Source organism: Hyperolius riggenbachi, chromosome 1, assembly GCF_040937935.1.
Source record: "Hyperolius riggenbachi isolate aHypRig1 chromosome 1, aHypRig1.pri, whole genome shotgun sequence".
In the NCBI taxonomy this organism is placed as follows: Eukaryota; Metazoa; Chordata; class Amphibia; order Anura; family Hyperoliidae; genus Hyperolius; species Hyperolius riggenbachi.
The window spans coordinates 458,572,884-458,599,576 of NC_090646.1; the positions used below are offsets into that span (position 1 = coordinate 458,572,884).

At 42.8% G+C, this 26,693-nt stretch overlaps 1 protein-coding gene across 1 annotated transcript in view; it reads right to left on the bottom strand.

Annotated features, from left to right (window-relative positions):
• LOC137525416 (unconventional myosin-XVIIIb-like) overlaps window positions 1-26,693 on the bottom strand; it is a 508,546-nt gene that overhangs the window by 424,813 nt on the left and 57,040 nt on the right. The window contains exons 4-5 of the mRNA XM_068246531.1: window positions 17,244-17,309; window positions 2,174-2,302 (exon numbers count right to left, since the gene is read on the bottom strand). Coding sequence (XP_068102632.1) covers window positions 2,174-2,302; window positions 17,244-17,309 — 195 coding nt within the window. The remainder of the gene's footprint in view (window positions 1-2,173; window positions 2,303-17,243; window positions 17,310-26,693) is intronic.

A 26,693-nucleotide genomic window follows, 5' to 3' on the forward strand; every position in this document is an offset into this window, starting at 1 on the left:
CTTTTTCTTCTAAGTTTTTTTCCCAGGTGATATTTTCATGCAAAACGGGAAAAAGGGCGCGTGGTGTAAACGATAAGCGGTAACAGCGTTTATAAAAAATATTGTGTTATATTTTGTTTACAATAATGTTTTATAAATTAAAAACACATTTAATAATGTGTATGTAATCTCAAAATGTGAAAATTACGTTTATTAAAAAACGATAATATACCGTATTTGGCGCCGTATAAGACGCACTTTTTCTCCCCAAAAAGTGGGGAGAAAAAGTCCCTGCGTCTTATACGGCAAAGGCAGGGAATCCCCGACTTACGAACGCCCGCCGATACGAACCGCCACCATCGGGGATTCCCTGCCTTTGTCCCCGCTGTGCCTGGCTTCCCCCCTGCTTGCATCTCCTTTCTCAAGGCGTGTGGTGAAAGGGGGACCCTTTGAGGCCCCGAAACAATTGTCGGCTACTTGTGGATATAATGGCTCAATAAAAGAGCGTGAATTTTCTACAATTGTGGTGTGCTGATATACTTGAAGATAGACTTCTGCTTTGGTATGCCTATACCATAATATCAAGCACCCAACTGAAAAGTGGTGGTGTGCCCATCCATAATCCTCAAAACAGCTCCTGATATATAGATGCTCCAGACCAGGTTTCGATTATTTTTTTCCCTGATTTTTGCCCTCTAAACCTGGGTGCGTCTTATATGCCGGAGAGAAATACAGTATGTATAATTGTTATAATTGTATACTATTGTGTATAACCTTCATTTATCGTTTCTTCATGTATAAAATCTAAAAATATTGTTTATAAATATGAAAAAAAATATAAGTACATTCAAAATAACTGTCGTAAAACATAAGTAAATATTACTAAAATTTTACTACAACTAAACCTAACCCTACTCTCACACAGAACCCTCCCTCTACCTATCCCTAACCCTTAGACCCCCCTGGTGGTGTCTAACCTTAAATCCCCCCTGGTGATGCCTAACCCTAAATCTCCACTGGTGGTGCCTAACCCTAAATCCCCCCTGGTGGTGCCTAACCCTAAATCCCCCCTGGTGGTGCCTAACCCTAAATCCCCCCTTAGTGATCGCTTTATTGTGTGGATAATAATGTTTTACAAATAGTGACTGTAAAAAATATATTACAATTTACTTACTGATCACTTTATTATGTGAATAATAATGTTTTACAAACGGTAATAGATAAAATTTCAAATAACGTTTTTGTTAAATACTATAGATCTGTTTAGTATTTTTGTAAACGTTATTCGTCACGGGCGCATTTTGTAAACTTAAATCATCACAAATGCAGTTTGAAAACGTTAATAATCTCCAGATGCCGCTTCACAACGTTAATAATCTCCGGGCGCCCTTTTTTCCTGTTCGGCGCCCATCAAACGATATTAATTATGGGAGGGAATGGCGCCGCCCTTTTTGTCCACTTGCCTCATGCGCCCAAACTTCCTGCTTCCTATTTTCACACCCTATCAATAAAATTCATTTTAAGGCATCAGCAAGCAAGAAAATGATGACAGTGCCTACTTTACTTTTGTAATTGTAGAGTGATGAAACATTATTTTAAACAGAAGATGAAAAATTATCTCCTAGGAGAAAAATGAAATTGAATAAGGGCCTTTGAATCATGGAATGGTGCAAAATATTCAAATATGTCTCTCTGAATATTAAAATATGCTTTCTCTAAAAATACTTGGTAACAATAGTCAGTAAATAGTGTCTGGATACTGTACTGGTTAAGGACTCTGCTTCTGACACAGGAGACCTGGGATCAAATCTCGGCTCTTCCTGTTCAGTAATCCAGCACCTATTCAGTAAAGAGTTTCTTTGGCAAGTCTCCCTAACACTGCTACTGCCTACCGAGTGTGCTCTTGTGGCTGCCCTGCAGGAGAAAAGTGCTATACAACAATAGAAATTATTATTATTAGTAAACACCACGGATGTAAGAATGTGATTAACTAACGCACTTTCACTGTTTAAGTCACGATAGAACTGTAATATTAAATCGGTTTGCTGCTGTTACAAGTGTAATTGGTTTCAATGATTTGAGTATTGTCAAACTCAAAACAAATCACACTCAATATGGCTGAAGAAATTGAATTATTTCAACAAGAAACAATAAAAGAATGCCTTTTGAGAGGAACATCAGATCACTGCCTTGCCTTTATTTTTCTGAACCGTTGGCGACAAAGATAACCTCTACATGCTGCTTGGAAAAGGATCATGTGTTGGGAAATCATCTTCTCTCGCTGTTTCTCTAGTCTTGATAGCACACCAGATTTCATGAACACCTATGGAGAATAATATATGGTCAGAAGAAACATCAAATATAATCAGTGATACCCCACCTAGTGCCATCTTCAGATAAAGAGAAAGTACCATGATTCCTATCTGAAAAGATACTGTAAGAAAGGGGGAAAACACAAAGCAAGAAAATAATAATAAAAAGAAAAGACGCAGAGAAATCAGAAGCCATAGTCTCTGTGGCCTGAACATTTCTTTTCGCTGCCATTTCATTTCTTAAAACTGTGATAATATAATTCTAAATCAAGTAAATGTCATCATTCCTAAACATGCAGAGGAATGTATTTAACCACTTGCCGACCGCACGCTTATACCGTGCGTTGGCAAAGTGGCAGCTGCAGGACCAGCGACGCAGTACTGCGTCGCCAGCTGCAGGCTAATTAATCAGGAAGCAGCCGCTCGCGCGAGCGGCTGCTTCCTGTCAATTCACGGCGGGGGGCTCCGTGAATAGCCTGCGGGCCGCCGATGGCGGCTCGCAGGCTAAATGTAAACACAAGCGGAAATAATCCGCTTTGTTTACATTTGTACGGCGCTGCTGCGCAGCAGCGCCGTAAGGCAGATCGGCGATCCCCGGCCAATCAGCGGCCGGGGATCGCCTCCATGTGACAGGGGACGTCCTGTCACTGGCTGCACAGGATGGATAGCGTTCTGTGCAGCCTCGATCGCCGGGGGGGCAGCAGGTAGGAGAGGGAGGGGGGAATTTCGCCGCGGAGGGGGGCTTTGAGGTGCCCCCCCCGCAACACCCAGCAGGCAGAAGAGATCAGACCCTGCCAGCACATCATCCCCATAGGGGGGAAAAAAGGGGGGCAATCTGATCTCTCTGCCTGCTACCTGATCTGTGCTGGGGGCTGCAGAGCCCACCCAGCACAGATCAGTAAAAACAGCGCTGGTCCTTAAGGGGGGGTAAAGGGTGGGTCATCAAGTGGTTAAAGAGGAACTTAGCTGAATGTAACGTAATGATTGCTTATACTTTACAATATTAATTTACTAGTCGACCTAAACCCATTTAAAAATGGGCTCTAAGTGTGTCATCGCCGCCACAGCACTCGCCCGCCACATGCGTGCTCACACACGCCCACCCCCCTGGCCCTGCGTCATCCTCCTAGCTCTAGGCTGTGCGTCCCTGTTGCCCTAGCAACCACATGGACAGCGCAGAGCGAGCCGGCAGAACTGCGCACACATGCGCAGTTCAGTTTTCACAAGGACACAGGGACAAATGATGACGCAGGGACAGTTAGGGATTATTATATAGGATAAATTATTTAGTCAGTGTTTGCCTATTGTAAAATATATTTGTCACCCTGATTTACAGTCTTACAGTGGGATGCGAAAGCTTGGGCAACCTTGTTAATCGTCATGATATTTCTGTATAAATCGTTGGTTGTTATGATAAAAAATGTCTGTTAAATATATCATATAGGAGACACACACAGTGATATTTGAGACATGAATTGAAGTTTATTCGATTTACAGAAATCGTGCAATAATTCTTTACACAATTTGGGCACCACAAAAAATAAATGAAATCAATATTCAGTATATCCTTCTTTTGCAGAAATTACAGCCTCTAAATGCTTCCCGTAGGTCTGGATTCTGGTTGAAGGTATTTTGGACCATTCCTCATTACAAAACATCTCTAGATCATTCAGGTTTGATGGCTTCCGAGCGTGGACAGCTCTCTTTAATTCACACCACAGATTTTCAATTATATTCAGGTCTGAGGACTGAGATGGCCATTCCAGAATGTTGTACTTGTTCGTCTGCATGAATGCCTTAGTGGATTTTGAGCAGTGTTTAGGGTCGTTGTCTTGTTGAAAGATCCAGCCCCGGTGCAGCTTCAGATTTGTCCCTGATTCCTGGACATTGGTCTCCAGAATCTGCTGATAATGAGTGGAATTCATGCGTCCCTCAACTTTGACAAGATTCCCAGTCCCTGCACTGGCCACACAGCCTGACAGCATGATGGAACCACCACCATATTTTACTGTAGGTAGCAGGTGCTTTTCTTGGAATGCTGCGTTCTTTTTCCTCCATGCATAACACCCCTTGTTATGCCCAAATAACTCAATATTAGTCTCATCAGTCCACAGCACCGAATTCCAAAATGAAGCTGGCCTGTCCAAATGTGCTTTAGCATACCTCAAGCGGCTCTGTTTGTGCTATGGGCGGAGAAAAGGCTTCCTCTGCATCAATCTTGCATACAGCATCTCCTTGTGTAAAGTGCGCCGAATGGTTGAACAATGCACAGTGACTCCATCTGCAGCGAGATGATGTTGTAGGTCTTTGGTATTGGTCTGTGGGTTGACTCTGACTGTTCTCACCATTCGTCACTTCTGTCTATACGAGATTTTTCTTGGTCTGCCACTTTGGGCCTTAACCTGAACTGAGCCTGTGGTCTTCCATTTCCTCAGTATGTTCTTAACTGTGGAAACAGACAGCTGAAATCTCTGAGACAGCTTTGTGTATCCTTCCCCTAAACCATGATTGTGAACAATCTTTGTCTTCGGGTCATTTGAGAGTTGTTTTGAGACCCCCATGTTGCTACTCTTAAAAGAGGAGGGAAACTTACAATTGACGCCCTTAAATACTCTTTATCATACTTGGATTCACCTGTGTATGTAGATCAGGCGTCACTGAGCTTATCAAGCCAATTTGAGTTACAACAATTAGTTCTAAAGGTTTTAGAATCAATAAAATGACAACAGTGCCCAAATGTATGCACCTGCCTAATTTTATTTAAACAATTATTGCGCACTTTCTGTAAATCCAATAAACTTTATTTGACTTTTGTGTCTCCTATATGATATATTTATCTGACATTTTTTATCGTAACAACCAACTATTTATACAGGAAAATCATGACGATTAACAAAGTTGCCCAAACTTTCGCATCCCACTGTAACTGCTTCCGGATGGCGGTTATTGAATTCTAAGCCCTGTTTTGATGCTCTAATACCTGCTAAAGCATAGATTTCACATCACTGCCGCAGTGCGTTCTCGCCACTTTCGCTGCTCCTGTCAATCTCTTCGCTGTCTCCCGCCGCAGCTCACTTGCCCTCCCAACTCTATGACGGCAGAGCCCTGTGAGCCGGTCAGGGGCCAATTTTATTGGCTCCTGACCCTGTCATCAATTAAAGCATCTCCCATTGGCTTACAATGATTACACGGTCAGGAGCCAATGCAAGCGGCTACTGACTGGCTCACAGAGCTCCGCTGTCATAGAGACTGCAGAGTGGGTGGCCTGAGGCGATGGGAGTGTGGCATGGATGGAGGTCGCGGTGGGTATGTGCGGCAATTCATCATTATGCAACGTTTTCTGGTACCAGTGGTCTCTGGTCCTTAAAGAAAAGAAGTTATACATACCTGGGGCTTCCTCCGGCCCCATAAGCGCTGATCGATCCCATGTCGCCGTCCAGCGCTGCCCGCAGCTATGAGAGCTGGGACCCCGCTCTGTCGCCAGTTGGAGCCAGTCTAGCGTAGCAGAGGTGCGCTCTTTGCGTATCTCTGCAGCACTGTATGGAGCGATACATAGAGGGCGCACTTCTCCTGCGTAGCCCGGCTCTGATGACGTCACTGACGGGTGCCGATTCTCGTGGTTGCGGGCAGCACTGGACGGCGACGTGGGATCGATCAGAGCGTATGGGGCTGGAGGAAGCCCCAGGTATGTATAACTTATTTTCTTTACAGGATCTCTGGTTCCCTTTAAGGAGGCAGAGACTGCTGGTACTTAAGGGGTTAAATATATCACAGGTGGCAACATCTTTACTGCTAGCAAGAAGCATCACTGCAGAATGTTTGTTGTGTGTGCTGAAGAAGTAACAACACCTGGTCTCCCATAGTGCTTTGGGGTAGAAAGCTGCATAACTAAATAGCCAGGGCTAAACATCATTGGGAGGGTAGAGTTAAATAAGTGTTTGTGATGCTGAAATCAGGATAATTGATGTAATATTGTGTATATCGTAAATAATGTATTACATTCTACTATATGTTGTTGTGGTGCGGTTTTAATGCAATATAGCACATACATCTTTATTATTTATTATTAATATTATTATTATTATCACTTATACTTTATTTCTATCTCTTTACAGGTCATAGAGAACAATGCCCCTATATTGTTAAATATAGTCTATTTAAACATGCATACTCATAAGTGACAGTAAGCTGCACCTGATGATCCTTTATGTCAAGTGAAACATCTAGTGCATCCCATGTGATGAAAGTGTTTTTTTTTTCTTTTTGCTTATGGGAGCTAATAAGATTTCAATATTTCATACTGGCCGTATGGCATCTATAGGCATTCCCTTCAAAAAATGCTTTCACTTGTAATAGAAAACTGTTTTTCTTCCTGTTCATGTTATGCTAAAACATTTTAATAGAAAAAACATTAACAGCTGCTAAAAATTCCTAAATAGTCAAATTTGTCTCTTTTTATTCAATCTCCTCTCCCATTGCATGGACATAAATGTACCCAGCAACAATAGATTGAGAATTAGTGGAGATGGAGTAATGCCTCATTAAAGGTTTGATTGCTTCAATAATGACTGCATTAACTGCACAGCCCCAATGAGTTCTTCAGAGCTGCTGCAAAATCAATGTTCATACTAATGGTTTTACCTCTCTATGATCAGGCTGTCTGTGCCAACTCCCTTATTTAACAGGCCTGCTAGAACAATGCCATAAAAATGAGAAAACAGGCCCTGGAATAAAAGCACAAGGGGACTGCATGCTATAGGAGTATTAATTATGTTACCCTTGGAAAATATTTCTAAATAAAATGAAACAGGGAATATTATTGTATTCAATTGTTTTCTTACAATACTTATTCTTGGGCATTAACCCATTCAGGTTCCGTCGTTTTCACGTGAGAAATGTTCACCTCCCAATCATTAGCCTAGAACTTTATCACTACTTATCACAATGCACTGATCTATATCTTGTTTTTTCCGCCACCAATTAGGCTTTCTTTGGGGGGTACATTTTGCTAAGAGCCACTTTACTGTAAATGCATTTTAACAGGAAGAATAAGAAAAAAATGGAAAAATTCATTATTTCTCAGTTTTCAGCCATTATAGTTTTAAAATAATACATGCCTCCATAATTAAAATTCGCGTATTGTATTTGTCCATATGTCCCGGTTATTACACCGTTAAAATTATCTCCCTATCACAATGTATGGCGACAATATTTTATTTGGAAATAAAGGTGCATTTTTTCCATTTTGCTTCTATCACTATTTACAAGTTTAAAATAAAAAAAATATAGAAATATTTCATCTTTACATTGATATTTAAAAAGTTTAGACCCTTAGGTAAATATTTACATGTTGTTGTTTTTTTATTGTAATGTTTTTTTTTTTTAATACTAAACATTTTATTTGGGTACTTTTGGGAGGGTGGGAGGTAAACAATAGATTTATAATGTAAATGTGTGTTAACTCTTGTTTTTTTTTTTTCAGGTGTAGTATTACTTTTTGGCCACAAGATGGCGGCCATGAGTTTGTTTACATGACGTCACTCTAAGCGTACCACGAGCTTAGAGTGACGCATCGGGAAGGAGACGGCCAGAAAAAGCTCAGCTTCCGAGAGAAGCTGTCGCTTTTTCAGCGGGGGAGAGGAATCAGTGATCGGGCTCCATAGCCCGATACATTGATTCCTTGGCTACCGAATCCGCGGCCGGAAGTGCGCGTGCACGCGCACGATCGGCCGCGGGGGTGTGCGGTAACGCGCATGGTTCCTGGACGTAGAAACTACGTCCAGGAACCAAAATAGGTTAATGCACACCTGAACTCAGAACTTTCTCTCTGCTCTAAAAGATAAGCACCAGCATAATAACATTCATAGTAAAAATGTTACAGCTGATACAAATACTGCAATAAATCTGCAGTGTGTCTACTTCCTGTTTTCATCAACGCAGACATAACATCCTGTGTTTACAAATTAGCTGGTCTGCCGAGGCAGCAGAGATTCCTGAGCGGACATGGCTGGGAGATTAATTTACAGTTGGGATTAGTCACAGAAGAGGGGGAATTAGTAAGGCTAAACTCTCTAAATACATACAGGGTGCATTTCTCTACATTTTTCTTCTGTCCTGTGCAAGAGTTCAGATCCACTTTGAGAAATAGAGCCTTGTGCACACCAGAGGAGTTTTTCAGAGCGTTTTGAGTTTTTGAAACCTCTTGCTAATGTTATCCTATGTGTCTGTGCACACTGGAGTGATGAGGTTTTGTAAAAAACTCCCATAGCATTGCATTGGGAAGGGCTTTTGAAACCTCTAGCGTTTGGGCGCTAGAGGTTTCAAAAGCTCTTCCCAATGTAATGCTATGGGTTTTTTTTTTACAAAACCTCATTGCTCCAGTGTGCACAGACACATAGGATAACATTAGCAGCAGATTTAAAAACTCAAAACGCTCAGAAAAACTCCTCTGGTGTGCACCAGGCCTAAGGGTGCATACCGACATGCGACTAGAGTCGTTTAAAACGATCGTTACCGACGGCATTGCCCGACGATCATTCGTAAAAAGTGCACGAACGATCATTAAAACGACCGACCAACGAGATATGTCGTTGGCAAAGAACGATCCATTCTGCCAGATCTTTTCCAACGACCATCTTTCAAAAAGTAATGTCTGTACAACGATCGGTCGTTGATCGTTCGTTCTTAAAGCTTTGCACATGCTCAAACAGTTCTTTTTGACACTTGTGTTTGAAATCAGTTTATACATCATGTTGCGCACGCAACGCTCGTTCCAAGATCGTTCGTACACGAACGATGTTCAAAGTAGCCTTTCTTCAAACGATACCTCCTTTAACATCGTTCGTCGTTCAGAATGAACGATCGTTATCGTATGTCTGTGCGTACCCTATGACACAGCAACCAACTAAAGATATGGTAAGGCAATGGAAGGGCCTTTAATGATTCCTTTATGTGCCAGAAGTAATTTTCCTACAGAATGCAAGACATACAAGCACACAGTGGTGTAGCTAGAGATCGTGGGGCCCCATAGCAACACTTTTATGGGGCCCTCAAATGTAGGTACTCTTAGGCTGGTTTCACAGTGGGACGTTAAAGTCCCATGTTACAGCAGCCAGTAACGCAGCCTAACTCACAGCACTGTAAAATCAATGGGCTGTTCACAGTGCCCACGTTGCGTTACATAGTTACGCAGCACGTTTAAACAAAGTGCTGCATGCTGTACGTTATACTGGGCTAAGCCGCGTCAGACTGTTTGCACATGCTCAGTGAAGTTGGAGGAGGAGGTCTCAAATGATTCGAATCCGTAAAAAGATCCGGACTTCCTATCACTAACCTGGAGCGGCTGCTTTAAAAGCTGCATAATGCAGCTCAATCTGACGTCCAACTTCAACACCACCATGCGTTGCGTTAGGGGCACGTTATGCGACCATAATGTCCCCTAAAACGCAAAGTCTTGGTGGGAAAGTAGCTGAAAGCAATGCCACCTGTCCCTCCCCTATGGATATGAGTTAACTGGCAATTTACATTATTATGCAATCAACATTGCACAAAGTTCATGGGCACTGAGAAAAGTTAGAGGGTGGAGAAACACAAGAAAGTTAATGATGGATACAAAACCACCTGGGCTCCCTCTGCTCCAGGGCCCCATAACAGCTGCTATGGCAGCTCTGGTTATTGCTATGCCCCTGCAAGCACAGTCAGGCCTTGTACACATTGCGTTCAGCTCACGTGTCCGTCCACGGTCGGCTTTTTTTCCACTTTTTTAAAGTGTTTTTTGGTCATTTGCTGCGCGTTTGCTTGTTTTTGTGGCCATTTTTGTAAGCACTTTTGCAGAGCCCTTCTGTCTACATTGTATTTTTTTTTTTTTTTTAAACAGCTCACGCAATCACTTGCCAAAGTGATTTTGTGAGCGTTTTGCATTTTCCTATACCTTCCATTGAGGCAAATCGCCTCAAAAATGGCCCATGCAGCGCTTATCTGAGCGGATCGCAAACAAATCGCTCTGATATGAACTCTCTCATAGAGAATCATTGCACAAGCGCTTAAAATTTTACAAAAACGCCTGTAATGTGAAGGGAGCAATCACACTAGTGCATTTTAGCAGTATTTGGTCGCAATGTGAAATCACATGTGAAAACACATATAATCATTTGATGAGTCCGCTGTGTTTTCAGAGGCATCTACGATTCTGCATAGTGTTCAAAAAACATGCACTACATCTCTGCATAATACATGCAGTTCCTCACTGAAAACACTGGTAACTGCTTTGAAAAAAGTGCATGCGACAAAACGCATACAACATATAGTGCAGCAAAATACTTGCAGGGTATCCTCTGCGGTTCTCACAGACACAAGTGTGATTGCTCCAAAAGGCAGTCATACTTAATCCTGCAAATTCCAGCTCGGTATTTTTGCATTTCCAATTCTGCGTTCTGCAATTTTTGGGGCGAATTTTGGATTCGATTTTGCATATGCATAACAATGAAGTTAATTTACATGAAATTGTATGTAATTACCTTCAAAATGGCAAATTCTTTTAGGTGTTTCTAATGACTTACATTACATGCAAAAAATGCACTGCTATGCAATTTAAAAACAGGATAAATACAAGCAGAGTAATTGGATTCCAAAAATTACCCATCACAAGTAAAAAATTGTAATGACATTGACTTGCATTAGATGAGTGGCAAAACTGAATTCGCAAAAATGAAAACCGCACGCAAATTCTGCTATAGGCAAACTGCCCCTGATGCAAAGAAGGCAGATGCATCTGTCAGGGCTGGAACCCACTAGGGAATTTTTGGCAGCGTTTTGGGATCGCTGACAATCGCTGACGATTCCCAAAAATGCTTTGCCAATGAAAGTAAGTGAGTATCAGTGTAATTGCGATTAGGGGTAATCACAATCGCAGGACATGCTGCATTTTGAGCGCATTATCGCTCAACGCAAAGTATATAAGCACTGCATAAATCGCTTATCAAAGCAATTATGCAGCACTTTGGGGGGCCAAGCGATCGTGTTTAAAATAAAACTTTAAATTCTTACCTGGTGTCTTGATTTCATTCTTCTGTCCGTAGCTCCGTCCCGTAAGGCTGCTTTCACAGTGGGACGTTACAGGCGCACGTTAGTGCAGCCTGTAATGCAGCCCCACCGCACAGTAATGAAAAATCAATGGGCTTGTTCACACTGCCCATGTTGCGTTACATTGTAACGCAGCAAAGTGCTGCATGCTGTGCGTTATGCGCGGCTAAGCCGCGTTAGACTGTTTGCACATGCTCAGTCATGTTGGGGAGGAGGGGAGAGCGGCTGGGCACATGGCTAATTAATATTCACTGCACTCAGTGACGTGCAGTGTTTACTTCCTGGAGCGGCCGCTCTGTGCAATGATTGGCCGGGCGGGACCATGTGATGCCGCATGCGTCCAAGTGTACGCATCACGGCATCAGGGACGCCAGAGTGAGCTGCACAACGCGTATGTGCCCTATAATGTCCCCTAAACGCAACATCCTGGTTTATAACTAGCCTAAAGGAAGAGGACACAGACACTTCTTTGATTGGTCCTAGAGAAGCACCTATGACTTCTTCTTTTAGAGGGTGGGGCTACGGACAGAAGAAGGATACCGGATAAGTACAATAAAGTTTTATTTAAAAAAAATGAATCGCATATCGGAAGTGCTGTACAGTTTACGGTACAGTGCTTCCAAGTGCCAGGGAATCACAATCGCCCTAGAAATTGCTGCACACCGAGCTGCGGTGATTTTAAAGTGCTGCAGCAATTCCTAGTGGATTCCACGACTGGGTGTTGCAGCATATATTTAGAAAAATATTACATACATAATCAATAAGTCTACCAGCACTCGTCACTCTTTGAAATATGTTGTGCTGCAGCAGTCATGTAACTGCTATGGACATCGCTGCCCATAGCACTATTTTTATCAAACGTAGTTAGATAAAAAGTGTGATAGCCTCAAAGTGATAATTGCAGGCTCCAGCAGCTCTCTCTGGAAAATCTACGCTCATCTTAAAAATTAAAATATGCCTGCAAGTCCCTATTGAGAATTCAAGGCTCATTTGTTTATTTCCATATGTTTTTAAACATCTTAATGATTTTACACTTTTATATTTTGCAAGCTCTGCATTTTAAATTAGCTACAGAGCTTGAAATATAAGTTTGTAATTAGAAAAAAAACTGTCATCCAGATCAACCTATCCTGAGTTTCTACAGAATGTACAGACTTTTTAATGGAAAATCAGTTATTAATATAAAAAAAATGAGTAAACAAAATTGTTGGGACTCACTGTACAATTCCACATATATTGTTAGCCAGTTTTGTTGTTTGTGTATTTTTTTTTTTTATAGCTATACCTGCAGGTGCATGGCTTTCTAATTCCGTAGTAATACAGTGCATATAAGCACAAATAGTGATTGCCATAATCCCAACCAAGCTGTATAGTATGTGATAGTTCACTTAAGAACGTGAATAATTAAAACTCCTGCGCTTTAACAAAAATATTGTTAACCTTGAGCGTACACATTTTTTTTTAATTAAAACATAAGCATAAAAAAAAATGACAACATACTCCCTGGATTGAGAACAAACATAAGATTACACACCCCGCAGGAACACTGATAGCTTATACACTTGCCATTTTTGCTAAGTACAGGAAGCAGTATGATATCTCCCCTTGGCCATCACCCCTGCTGCCTTTGTTGGCTAATCCTCTGCTTACGGGCAGTGCCCCCGGACATGGGTTCCTGCTTTGGAGAGAACTCTCAGAAGTGCGTGCAATGCACTTGATTAAAGATGCAGAATGGACCCTATTGTGCCAGGTAGAGGCACATCTAAACGTGCCGCGCTTCGATATGTGGAGCCTCATTCGACTTGGCCATTTTTTATTGGCAGTAGGTAAAAAACTGGACTTTTTGAGAAGCCTTACTCCATTTGAGAAGCTTTGTAGAGGGCAGGGAACATGTAGAGGAACCACCTCCCAGATATACAGTATGCCTTGTTGAATGGTGAGGAAAACCCAGCCGGGTCCATTAGGGCTAAATGGGAGAGAGATTTGGCAAGGTCGTTTCAGATAAACAATGGAAGAAGATTCTTCTGTTTGTTCATAAGTCTTCTGTTGCCTCAAAAACACAAGAATCTAATTACAAATGTTTTACCAGGTGGTACTATACGCCTGATAGACTTAATAGAATCTTTCCAAACACTTCCCCTATGTGCTGGCGTTGTAACAGACGCAGAGGGACTCTCCTGCATATATTTGGGAGTGTGAACTGATGTCCACATTTTGGGATGGGGTAAAGAAATATATCCACAGAATAGTGGGATTGGACCCACCGGCTGATCCCGCCTTTTATTTGTTACACAATAACACTTGAAGTACTAAAAGATATAGAAGGTCACTCTTGAGACATTTAATCAATGCCATCAAGATCCTTGTGACTAGGAGATGGAAGACGACCCTCCCCCAGAGATTGGTTCTTGGAAATAGAGGCTATGATGAGAATGGAGGACATCATGCACACAATGCAGGGCCAAAGTGGGACATTTTTGAGTACATGGGCCTCCTGGATAGAGTTTAGAGTCTCAGGGGAATTCTTGCAGATGATGGTCCAATAGGCAACCCTGACATTGAGGGGGGACAAATGGGAAAAGATAGGACTGGGGGGGGGGGGGGGCAGAGCTGGTGCGCTGCTCGGACTGTTACTGGGTCTCTCTGGGGGAGATAGAGAATTTCTTCTTTTTTGTTTTTTTTGTTTTCTTTTTTGTGCTGTTGTTTTCCCCCAGTGCCTCTGCCCTGGCCCCTTCCTGGGGGGTGGGGGAGGGAGGGGTGCTGTAGCAAATTCGGTTTTACTAACTTTGGGGACCTGTATATCAGGCAGGTATCAAGGGTTCAGCATATGATGCAGACTCAGGGTTGGTCGCTGGGAAGACTAGAGAACTATAACTTTTATGTGTGTTGTTTTTGTTCGTTGTTGTTTTAGATTCTTTCTTTTTTTTGTACAAATTTTTTTTTAAAATTTAAATAAAGATTATTTAAAAAAAAAACAACATATGAATAAAATATATAAAAATACTTATCCGGTCCATCAACATTCAGCTGCAGTTAGCCCATAAACGGGTGGCTCTCGGAGTAGTTTATTAGTCTTAGAGCTGGCTTTTGGGCAAATAAACAGACGAGTGAGAGTGTGTGCACAGTCAGTGTGGAGGCAGTTTGGTTGGATGTGTGGAGGTGAGACCAGATTGATTGTCCTGTATGCAAAGCAATGTAACTGCAGCTGAATATTGATGGAACGGATCAGTATTTTTATACATTTTATTCTTTATGTCTATATGTTTTTAATAAAAAATATTTTGTACACTTAAGTTTCTTTGTTAAGGCGCAGGAACTTTAATTATTCACTTTTCTAAAGCCAGTGGGGCAGGAGCAACCCCACAGTTTCCCCTGCAGCCAATCCATATCAATAAAGGAGCGCTACAACTAAATATATCTCTCACTAAAAAAACATGTGTAGTAAGTTACGCAAATTGCATAACATGCTAGATACATGTACCACATACGTTACAAATTACTCAAGCCTCGCAATTTGTATAATTTGCAGTGAAAAATTGTGTAAATGCTGATAATCTTAACATGCGCTATCTGCACACATTAACATGAACGTTCTTTAGTGAATCAACCCCATTGTGACTTATATGGCACTATGAACCTGGTGCACGAAACTTCTTTGGTGCCTTTAACACTTCTGTTATCTTGTTTCTTAAGATTATTAATTTACTGCTTTACGTGCATAAATTCATGTAAGTTCAAGAAACTTCACATCAATTGTCTGACATGGAATTATGCCTTGTCGGAGGGGCAAGACATCCCCAAAGGCCTTATATTAATTTTTTGCCACCACTCCTAGCCCAAACGTATACCCCTGCTGCACCATCCAGCCACATTTATAAGTATAGGCAGGGCCAGTGGGATAACATCTGTTAAGATGTTAAATAAAGATCTTACATGTTTCGTCTACCGACTCATCAGACGTTTTTACCGGTCACGATATTTTAAATAAACTAGTATGGTTTTACACTATGTGAGGCATTTGTTTTGAGGTTTGTACGCTTGAAGACATATACGCTGTGAAAAGGAGAAAGTGGTGGCAAATCGTTATCGGTGTGGTGGGGGACGGCCTGAAGTGTCCCAAGGCTTTACTAGACCTGAGTGGAGGTCTTTCTATCCGGTGAGTGTCAGCTCACGGGGTGTTGGTGGAGGTAGTAGGAAGAACTAGGAAAATAGCGTAAATCACCGAGAAGATTAGCCATTCAAAAACCTTTTTGAAAGTGGATGTGGACTACACAAAGTGTATATGAACTATTGGAGCATATAGTGTGTAAAGTTGTGTAGCGCTGCCTTCTGCAAACATTTTATACTTCCTCTACTCGCCGCGTCACTGCCTGCAATGCCGCCCTCCGAAGTATAGAGGGCGGCATTGCAGGCCGTGACGCGCCAAGCAGAGGAAGTGGAGAGAAGGTAAGCTCCCCGCTCGCTGCCTGCCGCTATACATTGTAACAAGTTTTGCGCAAACTAGCTAGAGGGGTAGCGGGATGGGGGACCCAGATGAGGGGGGGGGGATGACTCCACTGACCGCTGCCACACCCATCCTGCCTGCTATACCCCTCCAGCATGGTCACTGCCTCTCCCCCCACAGCTGGGCATACGTTTCCACGGACTGGAAACGTATGCTACAAAAATGCATTTTCTGGAAAAAAACCGGGGGAGTAAAAAAAAATTTTGAAAAACAGATCCGTTTGAAACGGATCCGATCCTGAGCGGACAAGCGTGGACCTAGCCTTACTGGCACACAACTGAGATGGAGGAGCCAAGTATGGTCACTTGGAAAACAGGTACTCCAATAATTTTGCCTGATAAAGCGAGTTAAGGTGGCCATACATGGTACTATTTTTCATTTTTTTTTTCGATTAGATAATTTAGTTCGATTATTCCGTTAGATCGAATATAAAGATTTTTCCAGCATGTCCGATCAAAGTTTTCTCGAAAAAATGGGATAATCGTTCGAATTTCTTGATCGAAAAAAAAAATATTTTCAACTTTCATTCGACTCAATCATTTAGATCGAATAAACGGGAAAATCGAACATTTTTATTGTATCATGTATGGGCACCATTACAGTTTTCAGTTTCAGTGTATCTTTCAAAACATATTATAAACTAATATTATAAACTCATTTTATTCTTTTGTGTAATAGTTTCTAGTTGTTATGTATGCAATTTATTGGCACTTTACAAATCAGAAGATGATGATAATAATAATAACAACAAAGGGTCATCAGTATTTAAAGATAAATTGCAATAGCTAAAGGAATACTTCTGGGGTACACATCTTATACTCATCCTTTAAAGCCAATGGGTACCGGATTAAAAAAGAAAAAGTCAGATACTCACCTAAGGAGAGGGAAGGCTCGGTCCTAATGAGCCTTCCCCCTCCTCTCCCGGTGCCCTCGGTGCTGCGCTGGCTCCCCCCGTTCGCGTCCGCCGCCGCAGGGACTTCGGAGGTCTTCGGGAGCACTCGGGCTTCCGAAGACGGGCCACTCCATACTACGTACGCGTGAGTGCGTCCTAGAGGGCGCTCGCGCATGCGCAGTATCGTGTGGCCACGTCATAGGGAGCCCGAGTGCTCCCGAAGGCTTCCGAAAGCTCCCGAAGGCATGCGGAAGTGGCAGTATTTGACCGAACTGGTCGAATACTGCCACGGGGGATCCTGCGTGGGACCGGGCACCGGGAGAGGAGGGGGAAGGCTCATTAGGACCGAGCCTTCCCTCTCCTTAGGTGAGTATCTGACTTTTTATTTTTTAATCACTTTAAATAGAAATACTTTGGAAGATTTAGGATTTGTTAAAGATTTCTTTACATTCATCAAACAATATTTGTTGCATACCTGGCTGCGACCCATCACAATACTCTTCTTTTCCAAGTCTAGAAGCTGGAACAACTCTTCTACTGCCTGTAGAAAATAAAACAAACAATTGTGTGCTTTTTATAGTACTATTACAAGGCCACCAAAGATTCTAGCTTGATTTGGCTGGACACCCAGAGAATACATCAACCTCTTACAATACATAAAACCCACCACCAGCTCTGGCCAGGTACATCCTGACCACCATTTTTTTTAACAATTACTCTGCAAAAGTAACAAAAAACAATATCATATGTTCCCTAATGAGGCAAGAAGAAGCTCTGCTAAAACACATGGCCCATATGCAATTAACTTTTTCTCCTTAGTTTTCTCCTAGGAGATAATTTTTTATCATTGCTTTTCAGCATTTTTCAATTTAAAAAAACACAAAAAATACTATCAACATTATTTTGAGCATTCATTTTCTTGCTTGCTGGTGATTTAAAATGAATTTTATTGATAAGTTGTGAAAATATCACCTAGGCAAAAAATCAGGTGAAAAAGTAAATTGCATATGGGCCATTGGCCCTTAATTCACTTTTTAGAGAGGAGAAAGGCCTGGATAGCACAAGGGTGATAATTGAAGTTTCTAGCACCCTAAGGGTGTACGTATTATGGAGCTGCTGGTGAGCTGGGAGCAGGGTGTGCGACTACCACTAAAATTCCCGGCGATGGCCCATTCCCCAAATTATTCTTGCACAGGGAATGAAGCATAGCACTAGTACCCAGCTGCGTTGCTCGGTGCTGAGCGGCAGGAACCAAAGTGACCTGCTTCACCCTAAGGGCCTAGAGAAAGTGAATCACATACAGAAATCATAAATCCAAAAATAATAATATATAATAATCAATATCTTTTGGATTAAATAAACCAAAAAATTATTCATTTAAAAATATGGTGGACAAAAAACTGAGCAACAATGGGCTTGATTCACAAAGCGGTGCTAACTGTTAGCACGCCTGTGAAAACCCCCTTAGCACGTCTAAACGAGCTTTTCGCGCGCAAAACTTTATACGCGTAAAACTTTACGCGCGCACTGCACAGAGTGCAGGGCGCTACGTGCGAAGTGCCCATTAAAGCCTATGGGACTTAGCGCACGCATAGGACTTTGCGCGCGTAAAACTTTGCGCGCGATCTGATTGAGAAAACCGGTGCTAACCTACTTAGCACCCTGGTTAGCACGTCTAAAGACTTTAGACGTGCTAAGTAGGTTAGCATCGCTTTGTGAATCAAGCCCAATGTGTCCACTAATGGCATTCTACACTCGTATAAAGATATAACTGTAGTTTTACTTTTAAAGCAGTTAGACAAACACTTAATAAATACTGACAATGTTAAATCACTCTAAATTTGTAGTCTATAATCTATACAATTTGTTACAATATTTATCTTCACAAATTTAAACTGACACTTTTTCTGTCTTCTTGAATGAATTTGATACCAACAGAGGCATTGGCAACAAACAAATGAAAATCCTCAATAAGCCATACACACAGGTATTGACAGCTTTGCCCAGTACAGCATTTGGAAATGTATTATTCATAGGTGAAGCGACTTTAATAGCTCTTGAATATTTAGCAGTGTTCCCATTTAATTAAATAACACAACTACGGTCTAAGCAAAAATCTGTTCAAAAATAAGGATTATCCACAATTCCCTGTGCAGTCATAAAGAGTGTTAATACCAGCAAAATATATTCCATTTTTCAGAGGATAGCACAATATCTAAATGGTTAGCACTCTTGCAGCTCTAGAGATTTAGGCTGGATTCTCACCAAGGACACTGTATACATAGAGCTTGTAAGTTCTCCCCAAGTTTGCATTGGCTGTCCTTCAAAAATATACTAGATCATTAACTGACTTTAAGCTAAAAATGGCTTCTTGTGAGTGGTAAGGGCAAGATCACCCACTGCAATGGTAACTACAATCACAGTTGGCTGAGGATTTACAAGTAAATTGACACTTGAAATACTTATGTACTATTATTTTGAGCAGTGAAAATTAAGTATTTTCACATAGATTTAGTCTGTTTGAGGAATAATGAATGTTGTGATAGGTTCAATTATTTTCTCTATAGGAAGTACATGAGATCATATGCTATGTAAACATATAAAATACACTGAGCAATGTTATTAGTGACAAACATGAATTAGTATAATTATATTTTTCATAATGTAGACTATAACACCTATTCCAATTGCTGCCTTAGATCTTATACAACCATTATCAACAAACCTGTCTCATGAATATGTAAAGACAAGACAAAGAACATTTATAACATGCTTTTCTACTTGCAGACTCAAAGAACCAGAGCTTCAGCCACTAGGATGCGCTCTATAGAAAGTAGCAGTGTTAGGAAATCTTGCTCAAAGGTCTATCCACTGAATAGGTGCTGGCTTACTGTCTGAACAGGAAGGGCTGAGATTTTAACCAAGGTCTCCTGTGTCAGAGGCAGAGCCCTTAATCAGTACACCATCCACTACCGTAATTTCACTAATTTCACTAATCACTTTAATTTCAAATGTTTGACTTTTAACCCTTTCTTGTAAATAGGTAGGGGCTAAAATGACCTCCTTCCTATATTTACCTGACATTCATCTGGGGATGTGTACATTTACAATAAATGTAAAATAAAAGATTTGGCATGAGTAGCCGATAGTATTGATATTGGTAATTTTATATTACCAATATTATACTATGAAAAAGTTACTGCTTGTGCCAAACCCATCCTAATCCCTTTTCTTACACTAACCCTACTACTCCTACTAAACCTAACAGTAAAATTCCTACTCCCGCTACACCTAACACTTTCCATCCTACTACCGCTGCACCTAACACTAACCCTTCCTCCGGCGCTACTCACTACCACTAAACCTACACTAACCTCACTGCCACTAATTCTAACACCAACCTTCCTATCCCTACACCCAACACTAACCTTCCTGCTCCTACATCCTTACTTACCAATGAAACGAGTATGTTTGCTAATCTTACCATCACAAGCTGTGACTAATCTATTGCAGAGTGCACTGAATCTTAGCACTCCGGTGTTATAATTTAAGTAGGCCTCAGTTACTTGGCCTGAGTTTTATGTAAAAGGCTTGTCCGCAGTGTATGTCTTTAAAATAAATAGAGGTTTTGTGATGCAGGCAGAGGCATCTCAGGGTCTGCGTGTAGCAGAGGATACACGCAGATACTGAGAACATGTTCCTAACAGAAGGCCATCGGCCACTCTGACCTCAACAGGAACAGAAAACATTGGCCATGTTTACTAAACATCCACGGTCCTGCATATAGGCCAAGTGCCTCATTGATTATTAATCGAGTAGGCGGGTATGATGACACCACGAGTGGGTCCACCAATAGACTGATATAGGGGGTGGCGAAGATGATGTCATATTCAACTCTTTCCTAGTCGGTATTAAATCTGGAGCGAGCAATGGGGAACTCACTTCTGCTTCTTCCTTCCGCACTAGCTCGCAATACTGACTGGAACCCAATTATTTCTTTAAGCATGTTCTTCCTTTATGTAATCTGATATAATGTCTGCTGTACATAGGTAGTTTAGTGGAACGTAGGTTAGCAAGAAGTGCCTGAGTGACTTCAGTAGGGAGTCTAATCATGAGCTTGTAACGCAACATGAAGATTGGCATGGCTAGGATATGATGAATGTATCTATCTGTATTTCTGTAGTCCTGAATAAATAACGTAAACATTTAAGAAGCCTGAGAAAGTCTATCTACTGTTTGCTGTGTGGAGAGTCAAGTGATCTCACAGTCTGTGAGACGATGGTGTCGAAGCAAGGTGATAAGAACAGTTTATAACAGTGGTGCCTGAAATCCTTCCCTGCCTAGCAAAACAGGCAGACGGGGCCGGGGCCGAAGGAAAATGGTTTCAAGATATTCCACAGCAAAACAAGCGGAATAGACGGACACGGACTGTAAAGCTTATCAAGCTGAGACTGATAAGCTGGTGTGAGTAGTGTGTGGGAGCCGAGCACACACGGGCACGGGCTGCAATTCGGGGAAACCAGCGGCGACACTCGTGGATGTTAAACTTTGACTGACAGTGCACATCAGTCACAGCCTAAACCGGATCACAGGTGACTGGAAGGCTCCGAGGCCGGCTGGCAGCTGCCGCTGGAGATTGATCCGCTGAGCCAGTGTGGGTACACAGAGCTGACGCTCAGTAGTTCCAGAGATCCACTCAGTGTCGTGGAAAGTTGCCAAAAGCTGGTCGAATTCGCAGGCTTACAAAGTCTTCTGCTCAGGCAAGTATGTTTTACGTTGTTGTGTTGCATTATCTTTATTGTATGAGAGGAGGATAATGTGTTAATGTGTATATTCTGTGTTAATTGCAGCATGGTGGCTGCGGGCTTTTCTTCTCTCTCGCGCGTGGTGGGAGGGGGGAGGCTGCTTTCAGAGTTTAGGTGCTGGGGTTTTTTTTTCTTCGGATTCAAGCTTCCTGTGTTGTATATTTACGTAGTGGTTATCTCTGCATTTGTCTCAGGCATGTTTTTGCTGGAAAGAAGTCGATTGGGTTTTTTTTTTTTCTCTTCTCTTCTCTCCCCGTCTCTACAGAGGCTGGGAAAAAGGGGGGGGGGTCCCCCGCAGCAGGATATAAGCCAGCGGTGCTTCTGTTAGTACTGGATGGGAGGGAGAGGTGATAGAGAGGAGTGTAGTGAGAGGTGCAAGTTTATCTAGTTCCAGTCAGCGCCGCTAAAAGTTATATAGGTTTAATGTTGTAGTCATGTCAGACTGATAAATGTGCGTCTCAGAAGTATTAGCTGTTAATATGGTTTAGAGTTAAACTTGAGTAAGTTTGAGTTATGGCAGAGATAAACTGCAGATGTTTTGTGAGGAGAGAGAGGGTTCCACGTTCCTGGGTGATGCTAGGATGTAAAATATTTAGCATTGCAGCTGTGACGCGGTTGGTCTCAAGTTTGGCAAGCATCCCAGAGAGGATAGGTAGCGGAAGGCTGACTCTCGGTAAAAGGTATCGATGCTGTGTGTAACTATGCATAACAATGTTTGTTCTGTGTGTATTTTGTTCTTTCTCCTAAGATATAGGAAACGAGAGGCTGCTATGGGAGCAGCCATCTTAGCTGGCAGTCCAGGACTCAAAATGGCGGCAGTGGAGAGAGCCCGCCCCCGAGAGTCATGGCCCCCACACGTCATGGCAGGGGGGAGGAGGGGCTGGGGGATCCACGTCACGTCAGGCTGTGCTCGCGGCTCCGGGCAGAGCAGCTGAAAGGAAGGGGGGTAGAAATACAGAGACATTCTCCTGGGTGTCTCGGTTCTCAAAGTATTTCCCCAGAGCTTTTCCCTGGGTCCATGGAGAGGAATGCCAGAATAGGAAGTGTTTCCCAGCTAGGTGCAGGGACACACGTAACAGTGCAGATCAGGAAAGGGTCTGTACTGAGTTGCTTATAGGATTATTCCTGTAAGTGGGGCACCTTAATGGGTGGTGCAGCATAAGTTCCCAATAGGAAAGGGGGGACAGCGCATCAGGGGGGGGTGCCGGAGGTGGAAAAAAGGGAGTTGACCAATACGGGTTTCTGTCGCCGCTGTTGCAGAGCGGTAACGTTTTTTCCGGTTTTGTCGTGGACAGAGCCAGAGCTGGACTGGGAGGTCTATGCTGGGCTGGAGCGTTTTTTTGTGCGTTTTTTTTCGTCCACTGATTGGTCAAATATGTTTTTTCCAGCTCCTATCATTTGTAGCACAATGAACTAGGACTGACAGCAGTTCATGGGGCAATTATACAGATGATAGAATTGCCGTTTACAGAGTGACAGTGTATCAGTACGCTGTTTGCCATGTGACTACCTACCATGTGGGCATTCAGGGATCTGCATACAGGCATGCGACGCTGGTATGCTTAGCCCTGCACCCTGTGTAGTTTAAGTGCAAAGTGCTCCTTCCTACAGGGAGGCAGCCGTTTTTTTGTGAAGTCTGGGGGTGGGGCACGGCAAACATTGGTCAGAGGGTACAACACACAGAACTTCTAGCAGAGCTGGTATCGCGATGAAGTTCTAGATAAGTAAATGCGATAATGAGTAAGAGCATTGCAGGCTCACCTGCAAAGCAGCATCAGGTGTGGCATCCGTAATCTGTGCATGTGACGGCCACGCATGGACAGATAAGGGGGGATGTGGAGTGAGCTGCAATGGGGTGAGAGCTTCCAAAGGTGAAGCGAGCTTCCAAAGGTGAAGTCCGCGGGAGCATATTTTCAACAGGTAAGTACTGAGGATAGTACTGAGGTAGGGGGGTGAAGTTTAACTCCAATCTACCAATAAGAGTAAACAGAGTTCATGAGAACCATAAAGCAACGAGATCAATTACGGTATATATTGATCAATTTAAAGTGTAAAGAGTACAAGCCGCAGGGTGAATCCCAAATCATTAATAAGAATTGATTTGTTTGTATTTCGATTTCAGGTGTTTGGCAATATGGAATTGAGACAGCTGCAGTGCTGGCAGCAAAGCTGGAGATGTCAGTCGGATACGCGAAAGGTTCCAGATGCCAATCTAAGCTTGGAGAACAGCGAGATTCCTGAGATTGGAAAGAGACTAAAACACGAGATTCCTGAGATTGGAAAGAGACTAAAACACGAGATTTCGGAGATCGGAAAGAGACTAACAAAACTGTCTGAGCAAAGCATAATGCAAAGTGCTAATGTTTTTCTTTCCCAAGGGGGTGCTTGTATAATGAAGAGTACCATGCTGATGGTGATCCTAGGTTGCCATTCCGTCTTAGGAGAACGAAGAGAGGACATTCTCATGTATAATAAGGGGTTAATGAGAACACAAGTGCCAGGTGCAGACAAATTTCATGGCACAATGTGGGTGAAAGGTCTGAAGGGTCAGGTGTGCTGGAAGGGTGACGTGAACGGCAGTGTAAATCTGCTATTGAATGTCACACTCCCAGAATCGATGCACCGATCCAAAGTTTTGTTAAAAGGTACATTGCAGTACCATGGGTACATGCAAAAGGTGGAGTGTGTGATTCAGGGGTACCTTGTCTTGGTTATGCAGAGTGAGATGGTTCCAGATTGGAGAGGAACGAGTAGGAGGCGTCAATTCTCCTGCCGTAGAGACGCCGGGGACAACATCACACTCTGGAACTACCAACAGAGAGTGCCTCTGAAACAACTATACACACGTAAAGGCTGGAAAGCCGAGGGTTTGTGGCTCTCGAAACAAGAAGTAAAAATCGAGATCAAGCCACATTTCCAGGTGACAAAGAGGGTGGGGAGAGCGGTCCCGGGGGAGGGAAAGCCAACACAGGTAACATCCTCACTACAGGGGTCACCACATGAGACAATACCACACAGTCCATATTCCAGCACTTATCCTCATGCTAGATGGGTAAGTGAGGAGGTACTCTTAATCGAACGATTGCAGAGAGTACATTCTTCCCGACCTAAGGTACGCATTTTGCCCCAGGACATAAGGGGGGCAAAGGTCCAAACAGGACAGTTGGGAACAGAGTTTGTCATTGATATGCTAATCAATTTCCCAGAAGAAAGAGTACCTACCGTATTCTTCTGGGGAGGGCCACAAGGGTTAGCATGGGACGTGAGTTGGATGGATCCGGGGACCTTTTGGAGTAGAGAGGTAGAATCCTGGGATGCATCAGGTAGCACCCCGGGGACTCTCTATGACGGAAGGGTGATGGGACTAAAAAGGGGGAGTTTAAAAATAGCGCCCTTAGTCCGGGAGGATGAAGGACCATGGACATATGGTTTTTGCATCCCACAGTCCCTAGAGTTTAAGGGTCCAAATAGATCTTGCATAATGAGAAGGGGAACCGTGACAGTAAAAGTGGGGATTCCCCCAACGCCTAAAGCTCAGGTAGTCACCCTGTCAGGGACTACTCAGGAATCCCACCTACCGTCATGTGAGACACATCAGGTTGTAAAAAGTGGCCCTTTCCAGTTAAATCAACTGAGGGCGACTCCAGTGATCATGGAGGCCCAGCTTCAATTGATCACTTGGCAGATTAATTTAGAAGAGTGGGTAATATCTAATATATACCCTAACTGCAGCACTGTCACTGCCACCCTGGTACAGGCTTTTATGTCATGGGCACATTCCACGGGGAAAAGCGTAGCCAGAAGAAGGTCCTGAGATTTAACAGATACACTCTTGGGAGGAATGGGCGCTGGAATGGGGGTAGCAAACAGTGTAGGCATAGAAGGGATGACGGAGGTCATTCAACAATTAGGCACATTGGGACAACAGAATGTGGGTACCCAACACCATCTGAACTTGGTTTTGGAACAGTTAACACACAACACCTATAGAGTTCAGGGGTACACTCAAAGGCACATTCAAATAATTCTTCAGAAGATGATTGAACATGCTAGGGGTACTGCATGGGAGACAGCATGCCTGTCAATGCAGACCGAGTTAACAGCAGATTTTAAGATAATGGCTCAAGCCTTATCAGAAGGTAAAACTCCTTTACAGCTGAGACTTGACAAGGAGCGATTTGTCGATTTTCCGGGGGAAGGATCTTTTGCATGGAGGCACCGAGAGGTGTGGATAAACAAATGGATGGGGTTATTATTATTAATATTATTTAGTATTTATATAGCGCCGACATATTACGCAGCGCTGTACAGTGTATATATATATATATATCTTGTCACTATCTGTCCCTCAAAGGAGCTCACAATCTAATCCCTACCATTGCCATATGTCTATATTATGTAGTGTGTGTAAGTACTGTAGTCTAGGGCCAATTTTTGGGGGGAGCCAATTAACTTATCCGTATGTTTTTGGAATGTGGGAGGAAACCGGAGTGCCCGGAGGAAACCCACACAGACACGGAGAGAACATACAAACTCTTTGCAGATAGTGCCCTGGCTGGGATTTGAACCAGGGACCCAGCGCTGCAAGGCGAGAGAGCTAACCACTACGCCACCGTGCTGCCCGGGGGTGCGACAATTTTTTATGCACCGCTACTTCCTTAGTTCCTACCGGCGGAGAAACTCAGGTAGTTTTTCCAGTAGTATCCCTGGGTACACCTGTTTCCTCAACACATGTCTTACACCATGACCTGAGAGGTCAACGGTTTTTGGTGCTAGACGGGGAGGTGAAACAAGTAGATTTGTCATCATGCTGGCAATTCTCAGAGAGGTACCTGTGTTTGCCGGGGCAAGTCCGATTTAGTGAGGACGCCTGCTGGCTCAATAACACAGAGTGCACAGCTGCCATCCAAAAGATCCCTCCTAATGCCAAACCAATATCTCCGGTGGCTGAAGGAAAAGTGTGTTTTTTAAACATGAGGTCTAATGACACATTCATTGTACATTTTCATAATTGTTCCGATAGGGTTGGTCTTTTAAGGGGAACATATTGTGTGAGCGGAGATCCCATACGGATCAAGTCATCCAGGTTTGACTACATGATCCCTCAAATTGTGAGGAGA